Genomic DNA, 13247 nt, shown 5'->3' with positions numbered 1-13247 from the left:
TTTTCTCTCCTACACGGCAAAAAATTATTTACAAGAAAAAAAAATCTTATTTTTGTCTTGTTTTCAGTGAAAATATCAAATTTTTTTTAAATTAAGATGCTTTTTCTTGATGAGCAAAAAGACCCAAGAAAATAATTCTAGTTTTTAGACCAAAAATATCAAATGTAAGTGATTTTGTCCATAAAACAAGCAAAAAAAATGTGCTTACCCCATTGGCAGATTTTTTTGCTTGTTTTATGCTCAAAATCACTTAAATTTGATATATTTGGTCTAAAAACACGACTTATTTTCTTGGGTCGTTTTGCTTATCAAAAAAAGCATCTTAATTTAAAAATTTTCGTTTTTGTCTTGTTTTCAGTAAAAATAAGAATTTTTTAGTGAAAATAATTTTTTTGCAGTGTGAAATAGATAAAAAAAAATCTCCTTCACAAACCAAGCATGTCAAGAGCTTTGCAGCACATGGGTACACGGAGACAGATGTGCAAAGAAACTTTAATCTTTATTACTCGTTAAACATGACTTTTATTAACCAATAAATACGAAAGAGGAAACCGCATGCAACCGACAGATCTCCGCTGCCATCTTGCACATCACAAGATGTTAAGGCATTAAAAATTTCCTGACAATGTTGCTGTACCTGGTGTAACACTGTGATCACAATTAATCGGCCAACGTTACTACTACACCAAAGCATGAGTTTAAAAAAAGTCAAATAATAGGCTCATCTACTCGTACCAGCAGAAAGACCGTTCTTACATATGGCTTGATTTGTTTACTTCTTCCCAACATTGCTGTAAATCACACTGGTGGTCAAGTACCTCAGTTAGTGCACTATAAACGGCTACCTTCTCTCACGAAACAGGTCAACAGTGATCTACAGATCCTCAACCGGGATTGGACGATCCCCTTATTTCCCCTGTGTGCAAATCTTAGTTGTTGGGGTCAGTGTTGTCTGACACTACACACTACAGCCCTAGTACCAGAAAGATCCACTTACAAAAGCAATTCACCGCAAGTACAAATCATATCAAACGTACTTTAGAATTCATCAACATACATTTAAAAAAATTGTATTTTAAGTGTCCCTTTCGTACAACGTATTTAATGTTACAGTACATTGGCTAGATATACCTAATGAGACGGGACACTCGGATGGGATTCACAACACAGTGGATTAAGGGTATCAAAAAAGTACAGTCACTCAGGAAGTATGTAATCCTGTTCAACCCAGAGATTGCATATGTTGTCTTCTCTTCCGTACATGGGCATTCATATATCCCTTCTGGCCTTCTTCTTCTTGACTTGTTTTGGAGACTCAAAGCTCTCTTCTGGCTTTTCTAGGGGATAAAGAAAGCATTTTGAAAGCTTAACGTGACACCTATTTACAGTTTACATTTAGAGTAAATCGACAAAACCATTCAGCTGGATTTAAACTTGTGTATAGGTTCATAGTCTTGCTCACTTTAACTTATTTAAACTAAGGCAATAGGCCTTTTAACTATGTGGTTAAACTGGGAGGGTCAGTAAATCCCAGCCCTGTACTTATATTTACAACTAGCTTTACCGCAGACCTTTGGTATTATTGAAAGTAAACAGAAACAATAGATCATGTTTACACAGCTAAGCATTCATTGCACAACTCCATTGAATTCTCTATTGAGAATAACATTAGGATTACATCTAGAATCGGCCATAAGGTTCGTTAGCTATTTTACTGGGAGGTATAACTTACTTTGTGATGGTACAGGTGCGGGTTTGTCGGTTGACTCGGGTCCACCTTTTTTCTGCTGTGTTTGTACTGGAGCTGACGATACGGCATGTGCCGGCACCTCCGCACGGGCCTGTGGGCGAGTTCAAAACAACTACATGACATGCAGTCCTAGCTCACTTTTGTTATTGTTTTAAAAGAAAGGAATTCTCACCCCTGCCGTGGCAGCCAATGGGTTTCCTGCTGTGCTCCGGGCCTGCGGTCCCGCGCTCGGATCTCTCTCTGCCTTCACTTGGGGCGGAATCTGATAGAGATATTAAAGGGGACATTTCACAAGACTTTTTTGAGATGTAAAATAAATCTTTGGTTTTTCCAGAGTATGTATGTGACGTTTAAGCTCAAAATACCGCACAGATAATTAATTATAGCATGTTAAAATTACCACTTTGTAGGTTTGAGCAAAAATGGGCCGTTTTTGGGTGTGTCCTTTAAAATGCAAATGAGCTGATGAAATGAAACAATGATCGCCATAATGGTGGTTTGTTAAAATTGAAACTCATTTATGCTGTGAATTATAATTTTTTTCTCTCTCTGCACTAAATGGCAGTGCCGTGGTTGGATAGTGCAGATTAAGGGGCGGTATTATCCCCTTCTGACATCACAAGGGGAGCCACATTTCAATTACCTATTTTTCCATGTGCTTGCAGAGAATGGTTTCCCAAACCTAAGTTCCTGGGTTGATCTTTTTCAAATTTTTTTGGTTGATTGGACCAATTATAGCACTTAAACAATTTCATGATATAATCCCTTTAACAAGTGATTGATTACCAAAGAAAATCATTATGCCTTGTTGCTGAAATTCACTTTCAATAGAAATAAACTGGGCTATTGTTTGGAAGGGTTTGAAGACTATATGTGAAGCTCATATTTTTAAGGCACTTAAATGAATTATTCAGTAAAACCCCATCTGTAATTTGAGCCGCTGTCTGAATTGTCTTTTTGAACCTGGACTGTTTTTCTAGGCAGATGAATGTCGGGTCCTGTGTTACCAATGTAATTCCTAAAAAGGATATTTGTGTCAAAATGAAAATTTGCTGTTTATTTATTCATCCTCAGGCTATTCAATATGAAGGTGACATTGTTTTTTCAGTGAAACAGTAAAGAAGTTTTTTAGCTGAAACACTTTCATACAAATTGAAATCCTCATACAATTCCATGGCTGTCATGATTTTAAGAGTCAATAAAGCAGATACAGGCAACACAATAATAATCCCCTCAGCTCTTGATGAAATATTGAAGTCTTTAAAATGAAACGATCGATCAGTGCAGGAAACTAAACATTTTTAGAACCATTTGATTGAGGCCATAGATTATTGGTAGTATTGTTTCATATAATGTAAAAACAAAATGGCGACTTCCATGTACGGGGACCCACAGTGTATGTAGATAAAAATTCGTCATGCTAAGATAATAAAAACAATACCGTTCATTATGTAAGGTCTTTATACATCACTGATAATGTAGTTATGTATATTATATTTCATTTCTTTTAAGAGATCCTTCTAAAAGTTACACAATGCACCTTTTTACAGACATTGTAAGTCCACCAGACCGCAAGTCCACATGAGTGTGCCATTTGTTTATAGGGACACTTTTTTTTAATATGCTCATTTTCCAGCTCCCCTAGAGTTAAACATTTGATTCTTACCGTTTTGAAATCCATTCAGCTGATCTCCGGTTCTGGCGGTATCACTTTTAGTATAGCTTAGCATAATCCATTGAATCTGATTAGACCATTAGCATTGTGCAAAAAAAAAAAAGAGTTTCAATATTTTTCCTATTTAAAACTTGCTTCTTCTGTAGTTACACCGTGTACTAAGACCGACAGAAAATTAAAAGTTTCTATTTTCTAGGCAGATATGGCTAGGAACTATAATCTCATTCTGGCGTAATAATCAGGGACTTTGCTGCCGTAACATGATTGCAGGAGGCGCAATGATATTACGCAATGCCCGAAAATACTCCCCTGCTATTGAAAGATACTAAGGGGACTATTTTCGGCTGCTGCGTAATATCAGTGTAATAGTATAATATAGAAAATCACCACTTTTAATTTTCTGTCAGTCTTTGATGTAACCAAAAAAGAATCCTGTTTCAAATAGGATAAAAACATCAAAACTCTTTTTAGCGTGATGCTAATGGTCCAATCAGATTCAATGGACCATGCCAAGCCATGCCAAAAATGGTAGCGCCAGACCCGGAAATCAGCTGAATGGATTCCCAAACTGTAAAAATTAAATGTTTATCTCTAGGGGAGCTGGAAAATTAGCATATTTTCAAAAAAAGTGGAGTGTCCATTTAATTGTAACATGGGATTTTACATGTTCTGTTCTTCCCATGACCCGTGGTAACCCTGATAGACAGACTCAAGGTCGGCCCTGTTTACGTCCACTCTAAATGCCTTACTGTAACTGCACCTGTTTCGCTATAAAAATCAAGAGCCGACTCTAAAGTCTTTTCACCTGAGCAGATGGTCCTGCATCATCAGCCTTCTTCTTTTTCTTCTTCTTTTTAGCTTTACCACTGCCAGGTGGAGCTCCTTCATCTTTCTCCTTCTCCACTTCAGACACCTGCACAGAGGTACATTGCTTTCATAGCAAGTCTACTCCATTAAAACAGCACCTAACCGAACAAAGGCCATGGGTTTGATGCCAGAGAAAATACATGCTGATTAAATCTGCACTGTTAAGTCGCTTTGGATAAACATGTAAGGTAAATACAATGTAATGTAATGTAAAACTGAGAAGCTCGAATGCAATAAACACCTCACACAAGATCCCATTCCCACATGTCTTTTGTTAAATGAGACCACTAGAGGTTCAAAAAGCACTGACCCGTGGCACTTCTGGGATTGGCTGCTCAAGAGGTGCTGCGCTCACTGGCTGTTGCGCCACATAATTCCCCCACTCCTCCGATGGAGCGCTCCAATCGCACGACGGATCCGCAGATGCACTGTCTTGGGAACATAACACGCAGGTACTTCTTTTATTATCAGGCACGTCTTTACTGAGCAAGTGTGCATAAGAATAGATAAAAAGTCGTACTTAGTCCAGACCACTCATCATCCACCTTCACAGGGGGCGGCTGAGGAGCCCAGCTCAGGTCAGGGACTGCAAATGTACAAAACAAGAGTATCTGTGTTTACAAGATTTTACATTGTTAGGTAACATATTTCACGATGCCATAAATGAACCATTTCTGGATGAATGGTTTAATAAAGAACCTTCGGTTTGTCTTATTTATAGCGAAAAATGGTTCTTAAGAATGTATAAAAAAGATATGTTAAGAACCTTTGATTTAATGTTTCTTTAAGGAACCAAAAATGGTTCTTCATATCAGGTGATACCACTCTGAATGGTAATACACCAATCAGGTCCCCCTTTTGCCAATGAAACAGCCCTGACCCGTCGAGGCATGGACACCACTAGACATTTCTATCATAACCAGCATTCACTTTTTCTGCAATTTCAGTAGCTCCTCTATTGGATTGGAACCATATGGGCCAGCCTTTCCTTCCTTGGATCACATTTTTCCTTCTTACACATCAACTTTTTAGGACAAGTGTAGTTAATGTGGAAGAATGGGCAAGCGTAAGGATCTGAGCGACTATGACAATGCCCAAATTGTGATGGCTAGACGACTGGGTCAGAACATCTCCAAAACTGCAGCTCTTGTGGGGTGTTCCCGGTCTGTAGTGGACAGTGCTCCGACATATGGTGCAAATGCACTTCCGGCTACCAGAGTTCGAATCCCGGCTCGAGGTCCTTTGTCAATCCCATACCCCTCTCTCCATCCTGTACTTTCATGTCGCCTATCAATTACTTACTGTCTATCAATAAAGGCAAAAATTGCCCAAAAAATACCTTTAAAAAAAAAAGTGGTCCAAGAAAGGAAAAGCGGTGAACCGGTGACAGAAAGATCTAGTGGCGTCCATGCCTCGACGGGTCAGGACTGTTTCGGTGGCAAAAGGGGGACCCTATACAATGTTAGGCAGGTGGCCATAATGTTTAAGGAAAACACCACCATTTTTCACTATTTTAGTATGTTCTTACCTCAACTTAGATTAATTAATATCTAATCTAATATCTCTTTTTTCAATGCGTGCACTTCATCCCTGCACAGCGCGTTGTCAACGCGTTAGCATTTAGTCCAGCCCCACCCATTCCTTAGGATCCAAACAGGGATGAACCCAGAAACCACCAAACACCTCCATGCTTTCCCCATTCAAAGACGACACGAGTAAGTATGGTGGCACAAAACAAAACATGTGAATGTTTTAAGCAGATAAAAAATGAGAACTATATTGTATGGCGGAAGAGCACTTAGTTTGCAGCACTTCGACCTCGGCTGCAGTAACATCATCACTCCTGACCCCCCCCCCCCCTCGCACAAACTTCCGCCAATATTACTGCGCCCGAGGTTGAAGTGCTGCAAACTGAGTGCTCTTCGGCCATACAATATCGTTCTCAATATTTATCCGCTTAAAAAAAAAAAGTCATGTTTTGTGCCACCATACTTACTCGTGTAACTATTCATGTAACAGTCTTTAAATACGGAAAACATGGAAGTGTTTGGTGGCTTATAAATTCACCTGTTTGGATCCGAATGAATGGTGCTAGGCTAAATGTTAACACATTCACGACGCGCTGTACAAAGATTAAGTGCATGCATTGAATAAAGATAGGTATGTATTAATTCATCTAAGAGGAGGTAAGAACATAGTAAAATATTGAAAAACTCTGCTTTTTTCCTTTAAGGCTGATCGGTGTATATTAGAGTAAGGAAACAGCTGTTGTTGGCTGACAATGGCTTTACTTCCACCTAGACTATGAGCTCACATTTCATAAATAATACCAACCGCCACTTATTCCACTGAATGAGACTGGAATATGAGATCCATCAACAATGGTCCATGAGCCTAAAGTGAGAAAACTGAGATATTTTAACAAGAACTACCAACAGAAGAAATAATCACATACATTTCCTAGTCATTCACACAGAATTCACCACAGGAAATTCAAGAACGTATCGGTTTAGCTACAACGAACTCATTTCCAGTACCTTCCATATCCTGAGGCCAGACGGAAGGTTCAGCGGTCGGACGCTCGGTAGAGAGAGTCATGCTGGTCCAGCTCTCTGCCTGAACACTGGATATCTGAGGTGGAAGCTTTAGGCTGAGGTCACTCCAGCCAGAACCATTAACAGACAGCACTTCTTCCCAACATGGAGTCACTTTAAGATCATACGAAGGAAAATGCTGAGATAATTGCTTATGCACTTATGTATTTATAACAGTTATTGCCATTTATCAAACTAATGATTCATCACCTTGTGGAACGACGGTGTCTCGTATGTAATTTGCTTCAATTTTAGGTGGTTTCTCTATAAAGTGAGAGAATTAAAGTAGAACTTTATTATTAGCAATTTTGGAAACTTATGTACGCATATACCAAGCGTGCCGTACAAGCCCTGAAAAGTGAAACCAAAACGTCTCGACGTCCCAGTATAGGTCATAAACCCCGCCTCCCCATGTTATTCAATGGGACTTGAGACTAGTGATAGACCGATATATCGGCCGGCCGATATATCGGGCCGATATTTGCGAGTTTTATGTGTATCGGCATCGGCCGATACATGGCTGCCGTGTTTGCCGATTTTTCCGGCATAATTTACAGACAGAGTGCTGGAACCCGCAAGCGATTGCAGGTCATGTGACTAAAAACAACCAACCTTTTCACGACAACATTGAAAGCTCGGCTTAACAGCTGATCATAGCTGAACAAAGTGTTTTTTTTTTCATCTCTATGGGGCGGTTTCCTGGACAGGGATTAGACTAGTCCTAGACTACAATAAATGTAAGAACTGTGCAAACTAATAACATCTCTTTTTAACAACATGCCATTTTTTACATAATTTTATGATGTAAATTGAGTAAGCAAAACCAGTATCGGCTCCAAATATCGGCTCAAGAAAATCGGCAGCCTGTATCGGTCATCGGCTAAGGCTGATGAAACAAAAATCGGTATCGGCACTGAAAAATACATATCGGTCGATCCCTACTTGAGACCAACTAAACTATTTAATTACACTTCAATTATCTTTTTTCCGAAGCTGGTTTCTGTCATTTACTGTAGTTTTTTTTACGCTGATGTAAATTCAAATGTTTGTTTTTTAAATAAGTTTGTTTTTAGTTAGTTATTTAATATAAAAATGGTGGTGTCACGTCATGATTGACAGCTGTGATATCGTGTGATATGCGCATTCTGTGAGAGCGAGGGCGGGGTCTTGATTTCGCGGCTTTATTTCCTGCTCACTTCTGCGCAGGACTGGTCCTGAAATCGCTACTGCGCAGACTCAAGACCCAAGATGTCAGTGCCGTATCAGGACACTGATGGCTTAACTTTTCACCACTGGAAGACAGCGAACAGGCGTTGTCCATCTTTTTTTACAGTCTATGGCGTATACCTATATACAGTGAGGAAAATAAGTATTTGAACACCCTGCTATTTTGCAAATTCTCCCAATTAGAAATCACAATGTATGATTTTTAACTTTTTATTTGTATGATGCAGCTGCAAATAAGTATTTGAACATCTGAGAAAATCAATGTTAATATTTGGTACAGTAGCCTTTGTTTGCAATTACAGAGGTCAAACGTTTCCTGTAGTTTTTCACCAGGTTTGCGCACACTGCAGGAAGGATTTTGGCCCATTCCTTCACACAGATCTTCTCTAGATCAGTCAGGTTTCGGGCCTGTCCCTGAGAAACACAGAGTTTGGAAGACCCAGCCTCGACCCATCTTCAATGCTCTAACTGAGGGAAGAAGGTTGTTCCCCAAAATCTTGCAATACATGGCCCCCGGTCATCCTCTCTTTAATACAGTGCAGTCCCCCTGTCCCTTGTGCAGAAAAACACCCCCAAAGCATGATGCTACCACCCCTATGCTTCACAGTAGGGATGGGGTTCTTGGGATGGTAGTACTCATCATTCTTCTTCCTCCAAACACGTTTAGTGGAATTATGACCAAAAAGTTCTATTTTGGTTTCAGCTGACCACATGACTTTCTCCCATGACTCCTCTGGATCATCCAAATGGTCATTGGCAAACTTAAGACGAGCCTGGACATGTGCTGGTTTAAGCAGGGCAACCTTCCGTGCCATGCATGATTTCAAACCATGACGTCTTAGTGTATTACCAACAGTAACCTTGAAAACGGTGGTCCCAGCTCTTTTGAGGTCATTGACCATCTCCTCCCATGTAGTTCTGGGCTGATTTCTCTCCTTTCTTAGGAGCATTGAGACACCACGAGGTGAGATCTTGCATGGAGCTCCAGTCCGAGGGAGATTGACAGTCATGTTTAGCTTCTTCCATTTTCTAATGATTGCTCCAACAGTGGACCTTTTTTCACCAAGCTGCTTGGCAATTTCCCCGTAGCCTTGTGGAGGTGTACAATTTTGTCTCTAGTGTCTTTGGACAGCTCTTTGGTCTTGGACATGTTAGGAGTTTGATTCTTACTGATTGTATGGGGTGGACAGGTGTCTTTATGCAGCTAACGACATCAAACAGGAGCATCTAATTTAGGATAATAAATGGAGGTGGACATTTTAAAGGCAGACTAACAGGTCTTTGAGGGTCAGAATTCTAGCTGATAGACAGGTGTTCAAATACATATTTGCAGCTGTATCGTACAAATAAATAGTTTTAAAAATCATATATTGTGATTTCTGGATTTTTTCTCTCACAGTGGACATGCACCTACAATGACAATTTCAGACCCTTCCATGATTTCTAAGTGGGAGAACTTGCAAAATAGCAAGGTGTTCAAATACTTATTTTCCTCACTGTATATAAAAAAGCTGCATAATTTGCCAGCAACAGGATTAACAGACTCATTCAGATAACAGAAAATTATGATTTTATGACCTGTAACATCTGACAGGAAGTACCAAATTATATAAGTAATAAAAAAAGAAAGAAAATTATTTGAAAACAGTATCACTTATATAATTGTAACCAGTGGCGGCCGGTTTGCACAATGCGAAGCTGGTTACAAAACCAAAAAATGTGGTTTGTCATGTCAAAATATGTGCTTGGCGCGTCATGTAAACTTATGTGCATCTCATGTCATGTCAAAATAAGTTTCTGCTGCAGACGCTTCAAAGGGGTTTATGACAAGAGAGACACTCGTATTTACTGGATACTCCCTTAATCTCCTGTGTAATCAGAGTTTAGTTTTAAGTTAGTATCTTGCGAGTATTTTGTGAACGTGAGCGTCTCTTTTATCATAAACCCTTTCAGCAGGCACGTATTTTGAAATGATGCATGATGCACATGGTTCACATTCACAACAAACACACATTTGACATGACAAGCAACACACAACACTCCGAATACATATTTTGAATTTGCGCCACTCGGAAGACGGTCACCAGCCGCCACTGATTGTAACATACGTGTGTATTGTTAAAGTGTAAAGACTGTTACAAGAAACTCGTATTATGAAAAGTGCGGGTGACCCGGATGTTGTAAAAAGGGGGCATGGAAATCACTAATATTAGTTATGGTTCATACAATTAATGATACTGTTCAAATGGAAAAGTCACGGTACTGACATGGTTGATAAAGTTCATGTAAAAAAGAAAAAGAAGAAAGATGTAACAATGTGTGAACTGTTAAAGTGTAAAGACTGTTACAAGAAACATGTATTATGAAAAGTGCGGGGTGACCCGGATGTTATTGTAAAAAGAAAGGGCATGGAGTTGTTTTGGAATTTTCATTGCCTTTTCCAGAGCTATAAAGTATTGAAGTATCACCCATATATGCATATGTGGGTGATTCTCACGAAACCATTGAAATACCACGGCACTAATGATTTTAGCTTTAAAATGTGTAATATAGTAACATTAAAAAGCATCAGAATTAACATAATACTGTGTTCTACCTTGCACAATGTGTGATTTCAACATAAGAATTTATAATTGGAAATTTTAACTCATTTTCTGCTGAAATTCTCATTACCGCAATGTGTCCGGCTGTGTTTGAACATGCGTTATGTTGTAATTTAATCAAATTAACACAAAAATATTAAGGAAAAAAATAAATGGATGTTTTGCTAGACTACTTTAGATGACAGAAAAAATATTTACTGAATATTCATGTATAATAATAATGAAGAAAATTAGGAAAATGATGTGTCCAAGCCTGATGTTCTCATCCTCCGCAACACTTTTTGAGAACAGTTTAAGCACACATACAGAATTTTAATAAAGTTTGATTTTGAGTGACCAAGCACATGAACCAGTTACTTCAAGATGGCTACCAGGTAAGATAATTTTTTACAGTTAATTTGAAATATTGTCTTGTCAGAATGCTTACACGACATTTTGATTATCATTACCGCAACAGATGCTTATTAAATGTTAATTTAATTAATAGAAGCATAATACTTTGATTTTAAATGCATGTGCAGAATCTCCAAATTATGTTCTTTCAGGTTTGTCATGTCATTTTGAAAATATGTCAGTGTTGATGTTTTCTGACTGTTGCGGTAATGAGATTTTTTAGGACTAATTTTTTAAATTATGTTACAAAAAGTGTTAAATGATAAGTAAAAGTTTTAAAATGAATGTTCCCATTTACTCCAGACTTTGTTTTTCAATGTCTGGTGGAAAAAAAAGTAAATTTAAGCAATTTTTACATTTTCATGCTTGACATTTTTAAAACCAAGTTTTCGTGAGAATCACCCATGTAGGTCATATACTATACATGTAGTATTCATACAGTATATCATAATAGTTTCCATTCCAGCAATAATCATACCCTCCACTTCTCTCTGGACTACAGGTGTTGAAACAGTGGTTTTGATGTTAGTTTCAGGTTCTTCTGGGGCAGTTTGGACTTGTTCCATGGTACTAATGGCACTGGAAGTCTCTGTTGGCTCTGGGCTTGCTGATCCATCACCTGGAGTTTTGTCCTTCCGCTTCTTTTGACGTTTCTCACGATTACTGACCTTGGTCTCCCAGGTACCTGACAAAATGACAACTTAATAATGACGGATGCTCTAACCACTGTGGGAAAATAAACAGTATGTTTTATTTGAACGTTATATACACATAAAAATATACCTTCATCAGGTTCTTTGCCATCAACAGAGGCAGATGACTTCTCTTTAACCGGAGCCTTTTGCTTTTTCTTATTTTTCTTTGCCTGAAACCAAAGTAAAACAATACATTGGCTAAAATAGTTTTGGACAAAAATGGAAACTAATCGGTACCAGACATGGCTCAGCCATGCTGCAGATAAAATGTGCCTATTTTGCAAGTTTAGGGTCACGCCCACTATAAAGAAACTTTATTTATTTCTTCAGTGCAAGTATGGAAAGCCGGCCATTGGTCAGACTAAAATATATAAGAAATACTGATCTTGAGAACTACTTATAATTTATTAATTGACTTAAATGGTAAATTGATGCTTGGGTTATAAAGGTTAAAGCAGTGGAAGTCAGAAACCTATCAAACCTTGTCTGCCTTCATTTCTTGTGGCCCTGTAGTGTCCAGCACTTTGGGATCTTCTTGTGGTTCAACAGCAAGACCATTCTTTTGAGCTTTCTGTGAAACATTTGAAAGAAGTGCCATTTAAAAACAATAACTATGGCCCACGAACCACGATGACTAATGCAATGTGTCATCGGATAGGCTATTATCATTTGATGGGACATTTCCCTAATGTCAAGTCCTTTAACATTTGTATTAAATGGATTACAGATGTCTTAATATCAAATACTGGCCATCTAATGACAGCAAACCTTTTCTGCATTCTTCCTCCGGTTCTTCTTCTTCGGTTCATCTGCTTTATTTTCTGGCTTCTTCGTCGGTGGCGCTATGCCGGTGTCCGGTGTCTCTGTCAATCTTCTCGAGACACCTCGACACACCGACACCCATAAAACCAGCAAGAGAACCAGACCAATCCAGGCCGTCAAGAGGAGCACCCATGGTGCGCACAGATCGGGATTCAAGCCCAAGTCTATTCCAAGCTCGGACTTCAGAAAGACGAGGCCGTACGAAAGGATCTCTCGGACGTTACCCGTTATCTGCTCCACGTGCTGCGAAGCGATCTCTTGCCAACCTGGTGCCATTGCAATACGTTATGCTGGCACCGAGGAGCGACCATTCACAAAATCAGTTTTCTGTGATAATATTACGGGGAAAATGCATTGCTTTGACTGCTTGTCGCCAGCGTACCACCGATGACTGCGGCTACTGCTGCTTTTGTGACTCTCTGCTCATCATTAGTTGGAGACGCTAAACTGACACGTCAACAGCGCCACCCATAGGATTGGATCTGAATGGCCGCTATTGGGTTGATGACAGATTTATGAAATAGTTTTGCATGTTTATTTGATTATATTTAGCAGGTGCTAGCTTCTCTTTTTCTAAAAAAGAAGAGAAATACGTTTTGTAATATGAATCAATAAAGCACT

General features: G+C 38.9%; 1 protein-coding gene across 1 annotated transcript; it reads right to left on the bottom strand.

Annotated features, from left to right (window-relative positions):
- Positions 1 to 480: 480 nt before the first annotated feature.
- mtdhb (metadherin b) lies at positions 481 to 13184 on the bottom strand. Its single transcript, XM_055210975.2, has 13 exons — positions 12573 to 13184; positions 12286 to 12375; positions 11893 to 11974; positions 11588 to 11794; positions 7097 to 7150; positions 6830 to 7000; positions 6627 to 6686; positions 4813 to 4878; positions 4603 to 4724; positions 4231 to 4338; positions 1923 to 2012; positions 1733 to 1841; positions 481 to 1337 (listed from the first exon to the last, which is right to left on the bottom strand). Exons 1-13 carry the CDS (start codon positions 12900 to 12902, stop codon positions 1270 to 1272), a joined length of 1557 nt encoding a protein of 518 aa, XP_055066950.2. The 5' UTR covers positions 12903 to 13184; the 3' UTR covers positions 481 to 1269.
- Positions 13185 to 13247: the final 63 nt, after the last annotated feature.

Source organism: Misgurnus anguillicaudatus, chromosome 10 (assembly GCF_027580225.2).
Source record: "Misgurnus anguillicaudatus chromosome 10, ASM2758022v2, whole genome shotgun sequence".
Lineage (NCBI taxonomy): Eukaryota > Metazoa > Chordata > Actinopteri > Cypriniformes > Cobitidae > Misgurnus > Misgurnus anguillicaudatus.
This window is presented reverse-complemented; position numbering and strand designations above follow the sequence as displayed.

Bases quoted from the DNA above. Each gene is read 5' to 3' on its own strand.
- mtdhb (XM_055210975.2), bottom strand. From the start codon at position 12,902: ATGGCACCAGGTTGGCAAGAGATCGCTTCGCAGCACGTGGAGCAGATA. The intron at 7,001-7,096 runs GTGATGAATCAT...ATGATCTTAAAG, and splicing joins AGACACCGTCGTTCCACAAG to TGACTCCATGTTGGGAAGAA. The intron at 1,338-1,732 runs GTAAGTTATACC...TTTATCCCCTAG, and splicing joins CGCACCTGTACCATCACAAA to AAAAGCCAGAAGAGAGCTTT.